Source organism: Syngnathoides biaculeatus, chromosome 19, assembly GCF_019802595.1.
Source record: "Syngnathoides biaculeatus isolate LvHL_M chromosome 19, ASM1980259v1, whole genome shotgun sequence".
NCBI classification, from domain to species: Eukaryota; Metazoa; Chordata; class Actinopteri; order Syngnathiformes; family Syngnathidae; genus Syngnathoides; species Syngnathoides biaculeatus.
In genome coordinates this window covers 7,214,251-7,238,098 of record NC_084658.1, presented here as the reverse complement: position 1 = coordinate 7,238,098, position 23,848 = coordinate 7,214,251, and the positions used below count along the sequence as shown (strand labels likewise).

Here is a 23,848-nt window from a genome sequence, read left to right as displayed (position 1 = left end):
TGATAATGAAATAATTGCCCAAATGCTCCCACCCCCCACTGCCCCCCTTTCTCTATCAGCCGCTGAGACCTGAACCCGTAGACGAAGATGCATCAACATTCATTCGGTTTCCATCAGCCACGCTTTCCACTTTAATTGAAATTTAGATTGTTGTTGACCTCGTGGTTGAGGCTTCCTGGAACAGCAGGAAAGAGGATTTACCCTGAAACGGGAAGAATGCCAGCTGTCGGTCACTGCACATACTGGATGTCCATACAGGAAGTGAGTATCGTCCATTTTCTCAAGCCAGTTCTTCTTTGTTCTAGTAATTGAATGTGAGCATGCACAAACAGGACATCAGATGAAAGCATAATTTATCGTGAGTAGAGTTTTGCCATTGTATTTGTCATTTATGTTTATGTTTATACACAGTAGATGCACTTACTGACTGCAACATTAGGTACAGCGCCACAATCAACTTCTTCTTTTTCTTTCGGCTTGTCCCATTAGGGGTCGCCAGAGCATGTCATCTTTTTCCATCTAAGCCTATCTCATGCATCCTCCTCTCTAACACCCACTGTCCTCACACTTTTGCCTGGGAGCTCCATCCTCAGCACCCTTCCACCAATATACTCACTCTCTCGTCTCTGAACATGTCCAAACCATCGAAGTCTGCTCTCTCTAACCTTGTCTCCAAAACATCCAACTTTGGCTGTACCTCTAATGAGGTCATTTCTAATCCTATCCAACCTGCTGACTCTGAGCGAGAACCTCAACATCTTCATTTCTGCTACCTCAAGTTCTGCTTCCTGTTGTTTCTTCAGTGTCACCGTCACTAATCCGTACATCATGGCCGGCCTCTGCGTTGTTTTATAAACTTTGCCCTTCATCCTAGCGGAGACTCTTCTGTCACATAGAACACCAGACACCTTCCACCAACTGTTCCATCCCACTTGTACCCATTTATTCACTTCCTTACCACACTCACCATTGCTCTGTATTGTTGACCCCAAGTATTTGAAGTTATCCACCCTCGCTATCTCTTCTCCCTGTAGCCTCTCTCTTCCCCCTCCACCTTTCTCATTCACGCACATATATTCTGTTTTACTTCAGCTAATCTTTATTCCTCTCCTTTCTAGTGCATGCCTCCATCTTTCTAATTGTTCCTCCGCCTGCTCCATGCTTTCACTGCAGATCACAATATCATCTGCGAACACCATGGTCCAAGGGGATTCCAGTCTAACCTCGTCTGTCAGCCTATCTATTACTACCGCAAACAGGAAGGGGCTCGGCGTGGATCCCTGATGCAGTCCAACATCCACCTTAAATTCTTATGACATATCTACGGCACACATCTCACCGCTGTTCTGCTGCCCTCATATATGTCCTGTACTATTCTAACATATTTCTCTGCCACACCAGACTTGCGCAGTTCCTCTCTTGGTACTCTGTCATAGGATTTCTATAGGTATACAAAAAAAACAATGTACCCGCGCCACAATCGACAAAATCCAAAATTCATAGAGTGAAAAAGAATACTGCAAGGACATCTAATTAACAGTTTAAACACATGGAAAAAAAAAAGTTTTAGTTGAAGGAAGAAACATGAAACAGCGACTAACTGCACAAAAATAGGGAAGTTATGCAAACTCAACACAGGAAGGTCGGTGCCCCGATTCAAATCCCCAAGCACATAACTGTGAGTAAGATGTGCTCCCCACTCATCCACTGTGCCACCCAATAATAAAATTAAACCCAAATATTTAAAAGAGTTCCTGAATCAAACATCATTAGATTGCGCATGTAGCTCGTGTTGTGCGCTGAGTGTTCGTGTCTATTTAAGGAAAGCGTTTTAGCACGAGATGATTTTCATGGCGTTGAATGTGGGCTTTCATTTTTAGGCCACGCTGCATCATTTAACAGGAGGGCTCCAAGAACATTAGCACTGGGACTAAAATAGTTGTCGCTCCCCAAGTAGGACAGGAGGAGGTCTACTCAGGACCTCGCAGCACAGCAAAAAAGGTGACAAATATACATTAGCGTTTTCCTTTATGTTCTTTAAAATCTATCTTGGCTGCACTGCAAAGTTTCCAAAACCTTCCAACGTAGAAAACAAGTCAAAAGTTTGGATGTAAAAGTGTTACGTTATATGACTGCGAGGGGGAAATGAACTATTCAGCATTATGGTGAAGAAATACTATTTGAATATTTCTGCATGATTCCCTTTGCGTCAGCATTAACCGTACACTGGTACATTGTCCTTTGGGAACATGGCATTAGAAAAAGGACAACCCAAAGTTCCCATAAGATGAGAATGTTGCCTGAGGGACCTGGATAGGATCCTGCTGTCTGTCAGGGTATGACAGAAATAAAGTCGGTTCAAAGCATGCGCCTATTTTTTTCATTCATTTTTTATTTTAGTGATGAAAACAAGAAACTGGAAGCATATAAGAAATTCTGTATGAATGCCATATCATACCAATTCTACATACCATAATTTCCGGCCTATAAACTGCAATTTTTTTCACACGCTTTCAACCCTGTGCCTTATGTGGTAATGCGGCTAATTTGTGCATTTTTTCTAACGGCCGCAAGGGGATACACGAACGGAAAAGGTAAGAGTGAGACCAGTGGAATATATGTGCAGAGGAAGTGACTTTTACCAGTATGTTTTAATTTTTCTAACCGGCCCTGTTAGCGCCGCGTTAGCATTAGTGTCACGTTAGCATTAGCGACACGCTCGCGTGTTTCTGCTGTGTAACTGCCGCTTCTTAGTAATTTTGGTGGGTTTTTTTAACCGGCTCTGTTAGTGCTGTGCTACCATGTTGCCACGGCTGTTTTTTTTTCGTTTGTTTGTTTTTTTACCGGTATGTTTTTTTTTTTTTTTAACCAGCCCTGTTCATGCTACCGTGTTGTTGCTGTGTTAAGGTAAGCTAAGGGATTAAAACTTTGAAAACTCTTTCTGTGTACCGTTTTCTTTGTAAATATCTCATGTTTCAACGTGGGTTTCAATGTGGGCACTTGCGGTTTATGTATGTACCCAATGGTATTTCCTTTATAAATGTATTGGGTGAGATTTATAATCCGGTGCGCTCTGTAGGCCGTAAATTATGCGACTTATAGAATATGACTGTCTTGTATGTGGTACAAAATTTGCAATATTCTTGGTGATGATGCTGGTATTTGGAGTGACAAAAATAAACAAAACAAAGAAACAATATTTGACTGGACTCAGAGCATTCACATTAATAACTTTGTTTATATTTTTAATTTGAACTAGGTTTGCAGTTCAGAGGTGTTGAATAACCTTCATCATGGACTTTCTGGGGCACAGTGACCAAAATCAACACTATAGCAGCGTGTCTGAATTATTAAGGCTTTGGAAGGAATGGGAGCATGAAAGTGAACATGCTGTTCAGGGATGGACCAGATGATACAAAACACATGCGCTACACGCTGCAGAAGATTTAGTCGAAGTAATACTGTATTATTACGCAATACCTTTTAAGATCAGAGAGAAAAGAGATCATGTTAGAAGCTTCTCTTCTTTGGAACATTTCATGAGAACAGTATTTGTCATTTCAGGATGGCCTTGACAGTGCAACTACAGCAGCAATACAAAGTACTGTCGGAGCAAACACAAATTTATCAGGTTTGATGGAAAGACAATAGCATCTTCCTGTTCTGAGTCATGTGCTGACCCATGCTGCTTCCACTTCCACTATATTCATTGCGCTAATTAAACTGACTGGGGAACAAAAGCCAACTCAGTAGCCCTAATTGCTTTTGACGCAATGCATAGATTTGTCAGCGATAAGACCTGTCGTAAGCGTTCGAATTAGTGACAGTTTTAATTAGCCTTTTTTATACGGAGGTGAATTTGATGAAAAGACGGAGAGAGGGAGGGACTTTTTTGCGAGGGAACAGCTCAGAGGGGTGTTCGACGGAAGGAATGGCCTGCTTTCTACTGTATGGAGACACTTTAATTACTGCTATACTGCAATTTGAAGCAGAGGAACAAAGAGGGGGAAGAAATCATGGTGCAGTGATTCATCAGAAATTATACTTTCAAAAAAGACAAAGCATTGCTTCTTGGTGAAAATGTGCGACGCGTAATTTGTGTGAGAGCATGTCACTATTTAGTATGAAGATATTCCTGAATTATGGACCCGACGGCCCTTGTCTAAACCAGAGTTTCCAAACTTTTTTCCTCTCGGGCCACATACAAGAAAAAAAATCCAAAGATGCAAGACCCTTCAATTTATTAAACTCCGTAAAACCAATCCGCCATGTGGTTGGATATTGTTTATGAATTGTACTTACCACAATGATGTTGTTCCAGCTTTCTGTTAAGTCAAATTTTGTGGTGGCCCACAATCTTCTAACCAGCTGAAATAGACCCGCCCTTAGATTTCCAAACTCAGAAACCAAACAAGAACAATGTTTAGTAAAATGACATTATTTTAGGATCATTAACTGGACGGAGAAGGCAATCATTTTAATTGGAAAATAGTTCTGATTATATTTCTTGTGCAATTTCGTCCACCTTTCATGAATAGATACACTTTTCACCTCACTGTAAAAGGAAGCTTGTTAACTGTAGTGGAATATTTTAGTAATTTGTATTCACTCACTAGTCATCATGCGATGAATTTGGAAGGCAATAATTCTGCGTCAACCATAGGATTAGATGATGATTATTGCTATGATTACAATGGAATGTGAAATACCTCCGTGTGTGAAGGTTTTAAGACAAGGTAATTGCATGCAAATGAGTGTGTCCACTGGCAACGGGTGGCCTTTATTGATAACTGCAAGCCTGAAAGGTAAACATAAAAGCACACACAGCAATTTCCAAAGGAGTGTAAATGTACGTTTCATATTTGAACTGGGCTTTGGCCGAGTGTTTTTAATCCAAATGTTTCAGCCTCGCTCTTCCTGAGAGGTTTGGGAACGAGATTCTGCTGTCGTGTATAATCCACTTCTATAATGACTTTCCTAGGGAAAAAAGGCGGGCGCCCACAGGGGCTTCACTAAGTAACTGTCAGAGAATCACAGCGACTCACCGCTTACACCGCCACATCCTATAAATTGGGACTGCCTGTTAAGGCTGCACGTTTGCACTTGAACTTGTCCCAATTCCCACATTGTGGTCTGCAGAGGACTTACTGTACGTTGCCATAATGACTGCTTTTGTATTTAGCTCCCAATGAGCCATTAATGGCTCACTGCTACCTGCTTTATAGTCTTTGAATCGTAATCTGATTCATTAAGTGCTAAAGACATCCCTGATTGGAGGCAGCTATAGGACAGATTTAGCAATTGCCGGCTTTTATAAATGACGTAGAGAGTGTCTCTCAACAGACGCAATATTTGGAACATTTGCACAATCTAATGACATCTAATGCAATAGTCATATCTCCATTTTCAGTACCACAGTACCGCAGCAAGGGTTTATCCCTGGACTGGTCACCAACCAATCAGAGGGCATATTTAGAGACAGACAGCCATTCACACTCGCATTTGTACTTTGGACAGGGATTTAGTTTTCAATAAATCCAGAATGCATATTTTTGGAACCTGGGAGGAAGCCAGAGAGCCAGAACGAACGAAAAACAACATTTGAACACAGGACGTTGGACTGCGAGACAAACGGACTACCCACTACCATATTGTACTTGGCTGCCCTGCAACATGAGAGTTATCTAAAAAATGACACCTTTACTAATACAATGAGGTTAACTTGTGAATGACATTGCCATAGAGGAATTTATTGCGGAGAACTGCACAGTACGTGTTTCCATTATAGCACAGCAAAACTGTACAAAGGCGATTCAGGCCACTGACCACACATCCTGTGAGAAGACGTGTGGATATCCACTTCATTGCCCTTCTAGTTGCTCTTTTTATGATCACACAAACCGAGCTCTTTGCTTTACAAGGCCACGGTGTGTAAAAAGCCATTTACATCAAGTTGACGACTTTATGGAGCCTTCGCTTGTTCTCACAGTGGATCGTCTCATAGGGCCCGCTGTCATCTGTCTTAAGCCCCCCCCCGTGCCCCCGCTGTCCCCCCACTTCCTGTCGTTTAGCTAGTCTACTGAGACTCAAAGCTGTCAGCGTCTGTTTCCAACAGTGACATGTTTTGGTTGGATAGTAACAGTGAGGAACGACTAGAAATTGCATGTGAGTGCTAAGAGACACTATCAAGAGCCAAACTCCTCAAACAGGACAAGAGATGAAAACTCTAAGATTGCTCGTACATTCTAGCATACATCTATCCATTTATATATATATATATATCAATCACAAAGAGAGCCAAACCATAATAATCAACATATGTCAATTCATTTATAAAATACAGCCTTTTATTTTCCTAAGTGGAAGCCTCCCTCCCTCTCTGTCCAGAGAACTTCAGAAGAGGTGCAATATTTCGGAGAAAAATTCTTTAAATATAACATTGGTGATTTGAAATGTTTATTCCATCCCCAAACATAAGCTCATTTTCAATACGCATTCCTGATTACTTTTTAAAAAAACAATCCAGCAACAATAATTGCTATCAGGGCCTATTAAATAATGAAAGAAAATCTGGAAAAACAAAAATTGGCAATATTTTTTACTTTTTTCTCTTTTCTGTAAATCATATTTTTATTGTTGTAGGTTTTATGGACTTGGTTTTTTTTCATTTATTGTAATTTTTTTCCCCAAAAACAATCAGCCAATTCATTGGTCATCTGAATTTTATTCTGCCAAATATTACAAGCGATTGGTCTCAAAAGGTCCATAACGGTCCAGTTCTAGTTGTTAGTGCACCCTACAATATAAAATATAGTGAATGGATTTATATTGTGTATTGATTTATGTATCTATTTACTATAAATTCCATATGGATCAGTAGAAGAATGGCAATTGTTTTCCGATGCCTTTTAAAAGTGATGCATATTTGTTTGTGTAAATTAGCGTTCAAATTGAAAACCTTGAAAACTTTTTTATCGCCTGTCACTAACATGAGGACCTCGGTAAATATTTGACTACGACATGAAAAGAAGCTTAGCTAGTACATGGTAAACAGTGATTGTTGTGTGCCTGTGTGCTTTTAAAAACACACGCTCACACACATACAATAAGGGTATCCCTGCTATAGTTCATATTACAATCTAGCCACCCAAGTGAATCTGTAACTGTTATTTTGAGGTTATATTTGTGCTTTTTAAGATTCAAATATCTCTTAAAAATACAATAGAATGATCCTAAGTACTACTGTTGCTGTGTACAATTGCCCAGAACATAGGAAGTGAATTGTCACCTCAACTATAAAAGCAAAATTAAGACCAGTATTGGTAAACGGCTAAGAAGTCTTATAAATATATATATAAAACCTCTCTACACTGTTTGAATTGTATATTTCCCAAGTGTGAGCTCCGGCTCAAAGAAAATCATCACCAACGGGAAAAAAGTAAATAGATGGTCTGGGCTCTGTTGATAGAGTAGATTTGTTGCTGAGGTCCTTAAAAAAAAAAAAAAAGTCAGGTTTAATGTGAAAAAATAGTGTCTTAGTGTATGTGTCCTGCTGATAAAGCGGTATCACTGAAACAGGAAACTGTGATATCAGGCCAGGAAAAAATAAACATATTTTTGCACTTGTGATGTGCCCACATTCTAATATGGACATCAGCAGCAACCTCTGTTTTGGATCAACAGCTGAGACTTTGTTCTGAGATTACATATAACCCAGAAATAGTTGTGCAGTCAACTCTTGATTTAAATCTTTTCGGTGACTCTCCGTGAAGCAAGGTAATGTTTCCCATCTAAATGAATATACATGCAGTTAATCAGTTCCTGATCCAGAACAAAGTTAGTAAACACCAGTTACACACATGCAGAAAAAATGGGGGTATTTAATAATGGAATAAAATGAACATGGAAGTTTTTTGTTAAGCACTACGTCAACTTGATTTTGATAGACACTCACTCACCTAATACCAAAAATAATGTGTTGGAATTTACAGTGTAGGTATAAAGTTAAAGCAGATATGTTCAAGACTGATGCAAAAATTTGCTAATATTAAAGAATACAGTGACATATTTGATAATGGGAGTTACAGGACAAACACGCTCAATAATAAATCAATGTCCTACCTTGTGAATTCCACCCTAAGGGCCTTCTTGGTAAACTCCACAATGACTCTCTCATAGAATCTTTCATCTGACTTAATATTCTGAAGCATCCTCTGTTCAATATACATCATGGCAAGGCCAGACAATCTCTCCTGATGGGTTTTGATAAATTTTCGTCCAGAGAATGTTCTTTCCACCGAGGCAGTGGCGAATGGCAGAGTGAGGAACGGTTCACACCGTGCACAAAATGGGTAAATTCCGACACGTTTTCCCGCGCAAAGTGTGTGCGGAGATCCACGCTCGTGCTTGTTCATAGCAGTGTGAAGGTTGTTGAAATCATTAAGTGTCATAGTCCAGACTGTGTGTTCCGTGGGGGGGGGGGGGGTGTAGACAGGGCCAACACAACAATTTGCAAATTTGTGGACAGTCAGCTAGCCATTTATGTTTCTCGTACGTGCTGGATTGAAAGTGACAAAATTCGTCCCCGTTTTCATGATGACTACTTCAGCAGTAAGCCGACCACTTGAAATTATATTGTTCTTTCCTCAAAAGGCACTGAACGTAAAGAGTGAATTTAATTAATTTCACTCATTGTGACTCGGCGATGAACTGAACCACTGACTGTTTCCTACTCTGAGTATCACTGTAGTTTTGGCCGATGAGCGGTGTTTCGAGGCCAGTACTGTACGGAAATAGCCATTTCACCAATGTTCACAGCTGCAATGGTAGCGGATCTATGTTTACGACCGGAAGTGGGTTATGCGCATGCGCGTTGGCAGATGACCAGCTTCACTGACAGCTTCTTTTTGCCATTCAAAATGTAGACGTACAATGCAGCGTACAACCTGTCGGAAGTCACGGCACATGCGCGAAAAAAACTGCCGCCTTTCCAGTTTTTCGCAAGGAAAACAGGACAAATTAAATAGTAATTTAAGAGCAAAACAGTAGAACTAAGGTATTGTATAATAGAGGACAATAGGCAGCACGGTGGATATGCTGGAAAGCGTTGGCCTCACAGTTCTGAGGTCCCGGGTTCAATCCTGGACCCGCCTGTGTGGAGTTTGCATGTTCTCCCCGTGCCTGCGTGGGATTTTTCTGGGCACTCCGGTTTCCTCCCACATACCTAAAACATGCAACATCAATTGGACACTCTAAATTGTCCCTAGGTGAGATTGTCAATGGGTGTTTCTCTCTACATGCCCTGTGATTGGCTGGCAACCAGTTCAGGGTGCACCCCGCCTCCTACCCGTTGACAGCTGGGATAGGCTCCAGCACTTCCCGTGACCCTCGTGAGGATAAGTGGCAAAGAAAACGGATGGCTGGATGGATGGATGGATGGATGAAAGACAAATATACATTGCATTTATAGATTCTTATGACCGCTCGCCACTGCCTTATTTTTATTACTGTGTGGCTAAAACTGAATACAGAACCATATAGAAATGTGAATGCACCTTTTTTGATGAAGATATAAGATAGCACAATGGGTAGGACATCACTGTACAATGTTGTTAAAGTTTTGTTAGCTTTATTGTCTAAAAAAAAAAAAAAAAAAAAAACAGCAAAGCGGATTTACAGGGAAACATGAGACTATGAAGCCTTGGAATCAGTTGAAGTTTCCGCATGAAACTACCAAAGGTTGATTTCCATTCCATCAGAAAATATATAAAGCAGAGGGATTAAAGTGAGAGTGTAGCCACTTTTTTGATGGAGAACGATTCAAATACAGGCAAGAAAGACCATTCAAGCATCTCCAAGAAAGACATTTACAAAAAAAAAAATTATAAAAAAAAAACGTGAGGATTCGTCACCACCAATTTCCAACGCTTGCTCTTTTGCCGTAGGTTTTTGATATAATAATTATGTTTAATTTCCTTTTTCATGAAAATGGACTTTGGTGACAAAAATGAAAGACTCATAAAATTAATAATACTATTTATGATGTAATGTTTGATGATGGTGAAAGTTTGGTGGTAATCTTTGAGCAAGCTCAGGACTTTCCGATGCTTACATTATGTCTCTTTACAAGGAGACGGATATTGACTGTAACTTCAAACAAAACAAGCCGCAGCAAATGAACAACTATTTTGCTAACCAAATCCTTGCCATAAGTATCGTAGAAAAAAAGGAAATTTGTTCTACACAGGACCAATCAATGATGATAAATGGAGCTAATTTCACCTGAACACTGTGGATAATTCCTTACCATCTCCTCTCTTTTTTTTTTTAATCCGGTCTAGATGGAAGTGTGGAGTTTGTGGTAAGTGGATACTGTGTTTTCGGCTTTAATGAGACGCTCACACAGACACAGAGGACAGAGGAAGGTAAGAAGAGTCATCAAGAAACGGAGAGATGCTATCAACATCGTCACCTTCTCCACTGTGTCCATGTGTCTCTGTGAAGGAATGCACTGCATGCAGTAAAAAAGGAACCTAAATAGACTGTACGAGCAGCACGGTCCGTTCTTCCATCCATCCACTACGCATACTGCATCAAGACAGACGGGCATTCATACTCACGTTCACGGCATCACTGAGTGGAAAACTGAAAATGTGCAGCCTGCATTGACTCGAGTCAAAAAGACATTCAAAATGTTATACTAGCAAAATCACACCTATAGAAAATAGAACTCCGGCTTAGTTCAGGTCAACTTAAGTTTATAATTACCAGCCAACCTCTTAGTTCTTCACCTTGAGCTCAGACATAACATTACACAAGGACCCTCAAGGAGGATTTTTGTCTCAGTGCGACCTTGACAAAATATGAACTTTTGACCATCTGAAGAAAAAAAAAAACAGCCCACCGGGACTCTTAGGATAATTTGGCGGCGTTCTTTTCTCACCGTTAACCGCTGAGCCACCACATTTTTACACTTCCCAAGGAGTCCGGTGGTATTTACCTTTTGGGGGAGAAGGCGAGGGGGGGGGGGGGGGGCACCTCCTGCACTATTTCAACCGAGAAACTTGCCACAAAAAGCACTTTTGTACAGTATTAACAACATTCACGCAAAGCACATTTGAGAATAGATGATGCTCTACTTTGCTGCCGAGGCCTATAGAGAAGTCAAAATAAATCAGTAATTACATTGAAGTGTGTCATTGTAGTGTTAACAGGTTATTCCTTTACGTTGACAGGTCATAGAATATACATGGAGTCAGTCTGGAGCTCGGCATGTCATTTTCATTTATCCCTTGTACTATATACTTATACTGCAACACTAGCAATAGCATCATCCTGATTGAAAATTGTCAAAACATAATTGTCAGGAGCGAGCAGACTTTTGAAGAACTTTTCTTTTTTTAATTGAATTCATTGGAATCTGTTTAGGATTACACCACCGTTACTTTCTGTCTGGATTCATCAGCGGCAGGCCTGCTGACGGTGTGAACAAAAGCGCAACTTTGCAGGAGAGAGCTGGAATGGCGAAACGAGATCAATCAAAATGTGGCAGGAAGGCTAAACAAATTGTCAGTAATTGGAGATATAGACACAAAAAATTGCGATACTCTTAGTCCAGAAATACTTTCAACAAAAGCAAAATGTGTCTGGAATGTACCATACACACTTAGTATGTTTTTATATGCATTGACACGTTAGTCAAAGCATTTTTTTTTCTTTTTTTTTAAGGGAGAAGGTGCCCTGGCGCTGAAAAACCATTTTGTAGTGGATTGGAAACACATTTTCTGGCATGGCCGATTCTCGCAGCTCATTGTACAAAACTATCAGATATGGAATGCGTAGAGGCCTTGTTTATTTGTCCGCTTGGTCTCGTTCTATATGGAAAGCAAATGTTTTCATTGTTCAGCCTTTTCAAAAATGTTTTATGGCCCCGCTTGTGTGAAGGGAGGAAGGTGGCTTTCATCTGCCGCACTCCATAAAGTGACAATAACTATCTAATTTCTCGACATAGAAGGAAAAAAAAAAAAAATACAGCACAATCTCTTTCGCGCTCCGACGGACGAAAATCACCTGTCACATGTCGCCTTTCATGTCGCAAATATGGTAAGTCATTCATTTGAAATGGAGTGGGCAATATTTTATAATTACTGTCAGACCAAGTTTAGAATGCAGTGACGTGACTATGAAAGGGGAGTGGGGGAGGGGGGTACACTTTGGACGGTTCCCCAGCCAGTCACAGGGGAAACACTCACACTCATGTTCACACCTCATTTGAAGTCCTTGCATAAGCTTAGCTAACATCTTTTTGTAATGTGGAAAAAGTCACAGCACCCTGAGAAAACCCATGCAAGCGTGGGAAGAAAATGCAGAACATGGCCAAACTCAATATTCAACCCTCAAATCTCAGAACTATGAAGCAGACAACGGCACTAGTGTGCTGGCAGCATAAAAGCATGCTCTCAGAAAAGGTTATTAATACACAATACAGTCTACAGTGGAGAAATAAGGAGACAAAGAAAATCCATTGGCCTGTGAGTTAACAACATTTGTAAAAATGGGGAGCAGATTTAGCGACTTATGCTTATTCAGGAAAGCTGGGACGTAGCAAATATCTCACTAGGAGTTTCCAAGGTCCAACCATAAAGCATTCTAGCAAATGTAAATTAAAAAAAATGTCTGCATGCACCTCTGAATGGTACAGGCACATGCAATATTTACACACCAGTGTTCTTAAATGGGTGCCCTGCGATTGGCTGAAAAACCAGTTCAGGGTGTACCCAGGCTCCTCCCCAATGACAGCTGGGATAGGCTCTGGCACTCCCGCCACCCTCGTGAGGATAAGCGGCTCAGAAAATGGATGGATGGAAGTTCTTAAATGGAGACATCTAGTATAGAAAATAAACAAAGAATTAGTATATTATTAGTATATTGGTAGAATTAATTAGTGCGTATGTTTTGTTTTCTTGTTTTCTAGTTTGTATAAGTGCTGCCGTCGTTTGACTGATGTCAGATTACTGCATCTCAATAAATTACAGGTACTTTAATGTACTTCCTTAATAGAAACTTGATTTTTGAATTGCATTTCACTACACTTTTTGTTGTCGTAATTTCTGAGTTGCAAGGAATCTGGAGTGCAAATATAAAAGTTAGTGAATCAAGGAATCAAAATTGGGCCTTAGCTTAGATTTTAGCACCACAATATTATTAAGTTTGTTCATTTGACTGACCAACAGATGGATAGCTTGAATATGGCTGTGGTCCTTTTAAGGAGGAAGCTTTCTCTGAAAATTTGTGTTAATATTCAGGTCAGAAGTACGCATTTTTTATTGATTTAGAACAGCTGTGTTAAAAAGTCACTTTCATCAAAGTACCCCAAGGATCGAGAAATAGAATACACTTTGCTAACCATTTGCCTGGTCGAAATTAGCCTTGCGAGTGAGGGCCCCTCTTCTCATGCAAGGGGCCAGGACTGATACTGTCCGACGTACTGCCGGGGCAATACCGAGTACGGATTTTGTAACTATAGGGTTAAAATAAAAAAAGGTAAATGGTGAAGAGCTAAACGTAGACATGGCCACTTGTCCACTTGCTGTTTATGGCAGCTTTTAGAAAATGGTCCGATGTAATACTGTGCACAGCTAAAGTGAAAGTGGGGTAAAAACCAGAAGCATTTGTAGGACACAACCAGACGGCGTTAATCTAGCAACTTTCCAGTTACTGCCACAATGCACATTAACAATTATTCATGCCACCATGTTGTTTTTCCTTCTCCTTCATCTTGCTGGGCCAAGGCGACAGTTTGACCCCAGCTAACCTCCAACCAGACTGTCTGAGGCGCTGCACTGAGCGGCACTAATAACCACCACTAGGATAAATGGTCCTTAGCATAAGAGGGGACCATTAAGCAGTGCGCCGGAAGGGCTTAGGTTAAATGAAAATGTATTCCTTCAGATCCTGTTGTAATCGCTCAATTTCTAAGCCAATGGCAGCAGCGGCAGGAAGGAAGAGCGAGGATAAGGAGGAGGTCTGACCAAAATAGCCCCATAGAATAACATGCCTGACCGATGTGAGTCAGCGCTAGCAGCTGCTCTTGCGTCGAGCCTGCTATGCGAAACAGACACATTTGCTTGAAATGAATATGTGGTATAAGAATACCCTTGGATACACAGGAATGTATACTGTAGTGTATCAACAGTCATCATTGTCAAGTCTAGTCAAGTATATCATTGTTATTCCAAGGGGAATTTCTTTGTCAATAAGATGTCCTGATTTCAACCTCACTGTGCATATCTGCTATGTTTTATAAAAGACCAACTCAGGCCAGGGTAGACATTTTATCTCCTCCTGTATCTACTTGTTAACTTTTAACTGTACACAGTTGAGCTCTGAGCTTCTCGTCAACATATATGCCTCCTTGCTTGATGGGATTTGAACCCCGGTGCTCAGAACAATGAGGCACACACTCTAACCAGTTGCACCACCGTGCCGCACTTAAATAACCAGTACCAAAAAAATAGTCTCTTACAATTTCTTCATAGATTTTAAACTTCCTCCTGTTTGTGACTGAATTCGGTTCATATGGTGGCAACAACAACCGCAATTTGCATGAAAGTTGGAACATGACTATTATTGTCTATGATGAAAAAAAACGCTAACACCTAGTTACATACAGTATATATCTTCTTCTTCTTTTTCTTTCATCTTGTCCCATTAGGGGTCGCCACAGCATGTCATCTATTTTCATTTAAGCCTATCTTGTGCATCATCTTCTCTACCACCCACTGTCCTCATGTCCTCCCTCACAACATCCATCAACATTTTCTTTGGTCTCCCTCTCGCTCTTTTGCCTGGCAGCTCCATCCTCAACACCCTTCTACCAATATACTCACTCTCTCGCCTCTGGACATGTCCAAATCATCTAAGTCTGCTCTCTTGAACCTTGTCTCCAAAACATCCAACTTTGGCTGTCCCTCTAATGAGCTCATTTCTAATCCTATCCAACCTACTCACTCCAAGAGGGAAGCTCAACATCTTCATTTCTGCCGCCTCCGGTTCTGCTTCCTGTTGTTTCTTCAGAGCCACCATCTCTAATCCGTACATCATGGTCAGCCTCACCACTGTTTTGTAAACTTTGCCCTTCATCCTAGCAGAGACTCTTCTGTCGCCTAGAACACCAGACACCTTCCGCCAACTGTTCCACCCCGCTTGGACCCCTTTCTTCACTTCCTTACCACACTCACCATTGCTCTGGATTGTTGACCCTAAATATTTGAAGTCCTCCACCTCGCTATCTCTTCTCCCTGTAGCCTCACTCTTCCCCCTCCACCTTTCTCATTCATGCACATATATTCTGTTTTACTTCAGCTAATGTTCATTCCTCTCCTTTCCAGTGCGTACCTCCATCTGTCTAATAGTTCCTCCACCTGCTCCCTGCTTTCACTGAAGATCACAATATCATCTGCGAACATCATGTTCCAAGGGGATTCCAGTCTAACCTAGTCTGTCAGCCTATGCATTACTACCGCAAAGAGGAAGGGGGTCAGCGCGGATCCCTGATGCAGTCCCACCTCCACCTTAAATTCTTCTGACACACCTACGGCACATCTCACCGCTGTTCTGCTGCCCTCATACTTGTCCTGTACTATTCTGACATATTTCTCCACCACATCAAACTTACGCATGCAGTACAACAGTTCCTCTCTTGGTACTCTGTCATCGGCTTTCTCTCGGTCTACAAAAACACAGTTTGGCTCCTTCTGACCTTGTCTGTACTTTTCGACGAGTATCCTCAAGGCAAATAATGCATTTGTGGTACTCTTTCTAGGCATAAAGGTTAGGTTACAGTCTGCATCTTTGTGTAAAATGTACTTCCAGGGTAAAGATAAATATGTAAATAAAAAAAGCACTAAGTACAGCAGCAATTGAGCATGTCTTCTTGTGCTGCTTTGTGACGTATTCTTACGCCACCCCACAAACAAATTCTTTGCAAGCCGTTCATGACCTCGAAACGTACATTCCGAACCACGTAAACTGAGGATTCTCTGTACAGTGATATAGTCAAACATAATTAAAGAAAAGATGAAAAGTTTCAAGACAGGTTTGAATCATGGATTGATTAATTTATTCATTCTCTCAGGACATTTTTCTCCTTTGTCCCAAAGACTTACATGAAAAAGAAATTTGAGATGTTCCATTTGCTTTAACCAGAAAAGAAAAGAAGACTATGCGAACAAGAAAACAGACATTCAGAAGCACATTAAAAAAGCTGATCGATTGACGAGACCAACTGGATTGCCCGATATCCTCCAAATGTACCTGTGTGATCCTATTGGATGTTTGTTTTTGATTTACCTGGGTGGGCAATATATTCTTTAAAAAAAAAAAAAAAAAAAAAAAAAGTTAAAAAAGGCCTCCTAGATAAGAAAGCCACGTTGAGCAGATGTGTGGTTGTAAAAGCTTGCATGCATGCTGACACAGGCACTGATCTTGACTTTTTCGGGTCCTTGGATAGAATGAAGACAGCATTCAGGGATGTGTGAAATCTCGCAAAAAAAGGCAGTAGACAGGATTTCCTCAAAAGAAATCAATTCACAAAACAAACAAAAAAAAAAACAATGACTTTTGATCTACACTTTAAGTGGGGACTTTAAGAGCAAAAGACAATAAAACAAATAAATCCCAAGATGTTCAAGTCGCCAGAAATCTGCCACAGGAAAATGATAAAACTTTTAACACCAACAAATATAAAACACAAAATAGTGGCTTTACTCCAGGAACCGCCTACATATAATAACATTACTCTGAATACAAGCAGAAGAGCTCAGCAAGCCAGTGCTGAGCATTCAGGGTCATGTAATAAAATCCAGAAATACCAAATCACAGGAAGCTTTTAAAGCCACTTCTCATACAAATAAAACAAATGAGGTGCAGTATAGAACAAAAAAAAAAGAAGACCCACAACAGTACAGCAAAACAAAGCAAGAAATATTAAGTATAATTAAGGCGAGTTAAAATATTGCAGAATGTTTTGGCCCCTGTGTCTCAAACAGTCTGCCACAACAGTCAGAGCTCCGACTTTTAATCACTGCATGGATGCAGGAGGGACCAAATGAAAAACAAAATGACATCTGAAAACATCAAGGAAAACGATAAGAGATCCTCTTTGGAGAGATTTTATTTGGTTTTGATTGGTCTCTTCCTCAGGAACGTTTTAAAGGGAACAGTGACGACCTCCTCAAGGAATCCAAATGAAATTAGACAAGTTAAAATAAAAGAATTTCTTTTGGGGTGGGGGGTTATAGAAATCAGCTTTTTTTTTTTTTTTTTTGGCCCAACACCTGATATGACAGATGACAATGACTTGCCTGTGTGTCCCGCTGAAAGTCCTTCCCCCTGATTCTGGTTAAGAGCAGTCCGGCAAAAAGAGATACAAAACAAAAATGGACCTCAAGTTGTTTTGATTTTTGAACGGTCTGAAGGTCATTTTAGGGAAAGCAGTCCCACTGCTCCCCCTTGTAAGTGAAAAAAGCTGATTCAACAGTCATCTTGTCCGGAGGTCATGCCTTGCGCGTGAGTGGCCACTTGTCAGGCCATCTGTGGGTCTGATTGGCCGACAAAAGAGGGCGTGGCTTCAAATGTCCATGTCATCCTTTCGAGGATAGCATGCCTGCGTCCAATTCTGTTCACTTCTCTTCATGCTTCAGACCCATTCCTGCATGGAGCGTTTGCAGTAAAGTATGTGGCGTGGCGTACCCTTCCTTTTGAACTGCACCACAGTATAGACCAGCACCAGCAGGCACAGCGCCAACACGCACGGGATGACGATGGCGACCGCCTTCACTGTGTTCGCCTCGTTGTCCAGCTCGATGACCACGTCCGTGTTGCCGTCGCCGTTGGGCGGGCGCCCCGGGTCCACCGGCATTAAGTCGCAGCCCATGAAGTCCTTAAGGATGGAACGCGGGTAACCCGGCTCAACTCTGAGGAACTGGTTGTTGAACTTCCAGTACTCCTTCCCCTTGTAGAAGTAGGTGAAACCTGAGGATGGCAGAAAGAGAAAATACAAATGTTAAAAGAATCGGTGTGACCACAACCCCGCAGGTTCCTGGCAAAACATGCATATTGGTCCCGAAACACACACTCCACACGGGAAAGCCAGGAGAGCCAAGATTCTGACCTTGAATACATGTTCAAATTAAGTTCAAACTTCTGAATAATTCTTGAAAAAAAAAAACATACTTAAGGGAAATGCATTAACAATGTATCCAATAGGTCATGTAATATGTACTCTAGTTTGACAATGTGATGTTAAATCCTCTCTCATTTAATAATGTTTTGAGAAGATTTTTATTCATTATTATTATAAATTACGACTTTTCAGGGGTGCTGCTATTTTTGCGAGTCACATGACCTACATGCGCAGAAGTGACGTGTGAGGTGCTGTTCCGAACGCTCCATTACAAGGGACATCATTATGCTCAGCGCTGCTTTCTCGGATTTATCCTCATCTGATGAAGAAATAGCAAGTATTGGTTTATCGGGAAGATGGAGGAATACTTCCATACACAGCCGTGAGCGGTGCACCTCAATCGTGCAGCTCTCCGTCCCGCAGCCGCTGCCGCCGCGCCAGATCCTGATTAATTCCGATAACGAACAAGACTCAGCATGCTAACAACTAGTTATGCGGCCCACGGCGGCGTGAGCGGCGCCGCTCACGGCTGTGTTTGGAAGTATTCCTCCATCTTCCCAATCAAATGAACGGCTAAGCTGCTCATGGCTGTGTATGGAAGTATTCCTTTGTCTTCCCGATCAACCGATACTGCAGATGAGGATAAATCCAAGAAATCAGCAGTGGGCATAAATGGTGTCCCGTGTAATCGAGCCTTTGTTGCGGCACGGCACAATCTGTGCACGTAGGTCATGTGACTCGTGACAATGGCAGCGTCCCTGAAAATTCGTAATTGTGGATAAAAATCTTCTCAAAACACTATTAAATGAGAGAGGATTTAACACCACGTCATCAAAATAGAGTACATATTACATGACCTATTGGATACATTGTTAATGCAAACCAGTGGATTTCCCCTTTAATGTTTTGACCATATGGTTAGAAGCAAAGTCATCCATTGTAAAAATGCATTTCGCCAACTGTACGTAGCATCAAAAAAGTACAGCACCACGTATAACCAGAATGTTATTCAACAACTTGTACTAGTGTTCAATTTAACTGAAGCATAAATGTCACGCAACACCAATTTGAAGGAAAGAGTGACAAAACCGCCCAACAATTTTGATGTTAGATGATATCAGGAAGCCAACGAGCCAATATTGCAGGTCAACTCCAATATTGCATCTCTAAATTAAAAATGCTGAAGGGATGTTGCCTGGATCGTTTACCGATATGAAGGTTATCTGCCAGTGTGTTGACAGGCAGACATCTCAAGTATCTTAAATAATTAAACAATATGACCAAGAGTGAACTGCGGGATGACTTTGCAGTTGAGCCACGGTGCACTTGTCAGCGGTGTTGTTAAGCAGCATTGTCTCTGGAGATTAATTAAAAAAGATCATTAAAAACAAACAAAACAAAAAAAAAAGCTAATATCACACTAAACCACGAAATGTCATCCAGAAACAAGCTGCTCGGGTGTTTTTCAAGCGCTCTTTTTTTTTTTCCTTTCCGAGAATGAGTAGGCAATTGTCCTGGTGTCACGCAAACGAGCACGTCACGACGAGTCAGCATTGGTCTTTGATTCCAACCCCCTGGAGGAAGAATTCACTTGGAAACACTCGTCCCTCTGTGGGATTATTTGTGAAGCCGGCAATGCAAATGTTGTGTGAAGATACAAAGAAAAAATATTTCCTTTCAGTGCACGAGGCACGCGTATATCCATGACAACATGTCACAATATGAGTTGACTTAACGATAGTAAGTTGATCTACTCCAAAGTAGGAATGAGGATTTTTTTTTTTAAAAATTGATTTGATATAATTTAGTCTTCTGCATTTTTAAGTTAACTACATAATAGCCATGAAAATATACATCACATAAAACTGGGCCCTTACTCTGCATGCGACAGCTTGGCTTGCTATTTATTATTCATGCCTCCAGTTTTCCAAGAAAATGAGGATGGAAATACTCTGAATGTAAATAGAGTGGACCAGATTGAACTCAGAATTTATTAAAAATGGTGAACAGGTGAGCGAGGGGGAGGGGAAAAAAATGGTGTTTCTACGCGACTGCGTGCTCATTAATTGTTTGCAATTTATTTGTGTGCATGTAGTAAACAAATGTATTGAAAAAAAGTTTATGAGTGGGCAGAAGCAGATACGCGATGTTATGATCTTTAAAAACAAAAACATCCACACATAATGAATTACTGTAACTACCGTTTAAAAGTTGAACGCTTTTAATGGGAATTTACGTCATTAAATTATAAATATGTAAATAAATAATAAGTCTATAAAAGAGAACTAAGATAAAGAACTTGTTTATTTTCATTTTGAAATACAAGATCAGTTACAACAGATTTTATGCAAATTCTGTCGAGTTTCTACCCATCCAAATCCCATGCACACATAACATTCCTTTTAAGAAGAACTCTTAAAAAAACCTTCGTTCTACAGCACGGGCATTATTGCCATACTGCTGCATTAGCAAACTGCACAGAAAGTACGTATATCCGACTGAACGTTTGTGTTTTTTATTCCATTACTTTCCCCAGAATTTCCACAACGGTAGCACATCCGCTCCAGCCTAATGGAAGACTTGAAACTGGTCTGAAACCTGAAACTAAATCTGATGATCTTCTAATCTCTCGTATGTTGTTGTTGCAAATACGTTATCCGCACAAAAACGCAACATGAATATTAAAACGGAGTGGCTCGAGAAGTGATTCAGGAGGTGCTACAGCGGGTTATTTCTAGGCCGACATGGTCCCAGGGCCGCATGATATAAAACCTGCTTTCTAACATATATGTATGTACACACACGACATGTACGCATACTCAATTATGCTGCGCTATCTGGGTCAATCTCACATGAACGTGACTCGACACCAACCCGTGTCGACTTCAGAAGTGAACGTGCATGTGATGGATGTGGGCACCAATCAGCCACGCCGCCCACCCTTCACGCTCAAGCTCCTCCTGGCCTCAGCAGCAGAAATATTAGGCTATGAATCTGGCTGCTGATCCACAGGACAGATGGCCCGAGCATTCAGCACCACCTGCCCTGATTTTTCCGACCCAGGTGCTGCCAAATCGGGGCCCAAACCCACCTGGCAGAATGAGCTGAATGAGCAAAGGTTTTCTCGTTTCCAAACTAGTGAACAGCTCAAAACGTAACCATTTTGAAATCTTTACATCGTCTCCCCATAGTTGATTCGGGCCACCTAGCTAAAACCAGAAAATGGACTAAGTGGCAGTTTTGTTCCTCCTGCTTCAAACGAGCAAGGTGGTCAGAGAAACACTTGGCTCACAATTGAATTTGGAACAAATATCCTTGAGTCGTCTGAAATATTTTCATACTCCATTTGCTATCGCGACTGCACAATGACAAAGATTCTACTTGTAAAATGTGCCACCTGCTGCAACATAATGTAAAAATAACTGGGTCAACATTCCAATCAATGCCACCCTGATTTACCTCCTGGAGCTTGAACCAGTGACCAGTTGAAATCCATACGAGCTGGCACATGAACAGTACTGCTGCTGCCAAATTAGAGTATCAGGAAGGACAGATCGTACCATTGGCTTTATCGACAAAGGCCCCCTGCGGTGATTCAGGCACACCTCTCCACACGGTGATGGGTTTGGGATAACCGGGGTCCATGGTTCTCATTTCCTCATTATAGCGCCAGTACCTGAAAAAAAAAAAAACGGGCAAAAAAATATAAATAAAATACAGAAAGCGGGGAGGTGCGTTGCTATGAACAAAAGATTTAAAAACAGCTGACAGCAGATGGTACTTTGTGCTCAAAGCTTGCATCATTCACATACACCCGTAGACAAAATAACTTTCATCTCACATTTTTATCTCCGAGCAATGCAGCAATGTACTTGGGCTCCTTCCATAAACTGCTTCCCACAAAGAAGAAGACTATTGCCTAAAATGTCTCGGTGTGCTACATAATTCAAAGTTGAATATTGCTTGAACATCTCCAATCGCCGTTGTTACCTGTCCCCTTTAAAGAAGTACGTCTTAGCAACATCTTCCCACCACACGGCCGTTTCGATGCTCTGAGCCGGCATACCGTGGCCATACTGGGTGATGTCCTTTGGGTATCCGGCCTGCAACACTGTGTCCTTAAACAACCAGTATTGCTTCCCTAACAACAACAAAAAAAAAACAAAACTTATTGCGGGAAGGAAGGACATACAACATCGAGAGTTACGCTTCAGGTGCAATACACAAGAAGGACAAATTTACAAGGACGGCGAGCGCAAGCTTTGGCGTAAATACCAAGCGGTAAATCTGTTGCCTTGTGGATTTGATGTTTCTCTCGTTTAAAATAAGACACACCAAGTGGCACGTTCTTCCTGCCGTTGCTTTGAAATACTACGTGAATAGTGGGGGAGGGGGAGGGGGCGGGTAGACCTACGACACGAGGGGATATCTACTGTGAAATGTTGTTTCATTAGTTCAGTCAGCTTTGTTTTACGATTTGCTCAAGCGCCCAGAAACATACTTCTAAAAATGTTCCTTTCTACATCCAGCAGGACATTCAAATTATGATCACATATTGAATTAAAAAAAAAAATAATAATAAACCTCAAGAAAGCACCATCTGTCCATTTACAGTAGTTTACGCAGACTCATGGCACCTGGAAAACTATTTATATGAAATATGTACGTACCGTAATTTCCGGTCTACAAGCCACGACTTTTTTCCACACACTTTTAACCATGCGGTTTATGCGGTGATGTGACTAATTTGTGCAAGGGGGCACTCGAGGGGAAAAGGTACGAATAAGACCGGTGGAATATATGTGCCGAGGAAGTGACTTTTACCGGCCCTGTTAACGCTGTGCTAGCGTGTTGCCGCTGTTACTGGTGTGTCTCATTGATATTTACCGGTAACTTTTATTTTAAACCGGCCCTGTTAGCGTTAGCGTGGTGCTAGCATTGACACTAGCATTAGCATTAAAGTCTTTCTGTGTACCGTCTTTCTTTGTAAATATGTCTTGTTTGAATGTGGGTTTCAATGTGGGCACTTGGGGCTTCTACACAGCTGTGGTGTATGTATGTACCAAACGGTATTTCCTTTACAAATGTACTAAGTGAGGCTTATAACCAGGTGTGTTCTGTAGGGCGGAAATTACGGTAATAAACCTTCAGAAAGCACCATCTGTCCATTTACAGTAGTTTACGCCAACTCATGGCACCCGGAAAACTATTTATGTGATATACGTACGTACACATTTACATTTTCTAGTCCACTTCTCTGAGTTCCCTTCCCAGGTTTCTCTCTCTCTCCACAGCAGAGTAATTAGGGAAAACTGCACACTTTTGACAGTTTGACCCCAGGAAGTGACTTTCTTAGTCACGCCTGGAGGCGCCGGACTGAAGGAGAGGATGCGGGGGTGGTCGGAGTGCGCGAGGCAAGATCGTGCGGAAGAACAGGTTTATTGATCACGGCAGGGGGCTTAATTAACAAAAGATATAAAACATTTGATATCTTCGTAACGGACCTGCAGTTCAGTATGTGTACATTTCTGAACTGTGGCGAATATGCACTATTTTAGAAAACGGTCAGTGGAAGTAATTTGGAGTGCAGACAAAAATCTAAATAACGAGCAAAAACATAATGATCATAATCCCAAAAGAGCAAATAAACGAGTGGTATTTGCT

The 23,848-nt window shown here is 41.2% G+C and overlaps 1 protein-coding gene across 1 annotated transcript in view; it reads right to left on the bottom strand.

Annotated features, from left to right (window-relative positions):
* Positions 1-16,103: 16,103 nt before the first annotated feature.
* Positions 16,104-23,848, bottom strand: part of LOC133492775 (matrix metalloproteinase-16-like) — a 53,097-nt gene continuing 45,352 nt past the window's right edge. Inside the window, exons 8-10 of the mRNA XM_061805427.1 lie at positions 22,175-22,325; positions 21,745-21,860; positions 16,104-18,033 (exon numbers count right to left, since the gene is read on the bottom strand). Coding sequence (XP_061661411.1) covers positions 17,699-18,033; positions 21,745-21,860; positions 22,175-22,325 — 602 coding nt within the window. The 3' untranslated portion in view covers positions 16,104-17,698. The remainder of the gene's footprint in view (positions 18,034-21,744; positions 21,861-22,174; positions 22,326-23,848) is intronic.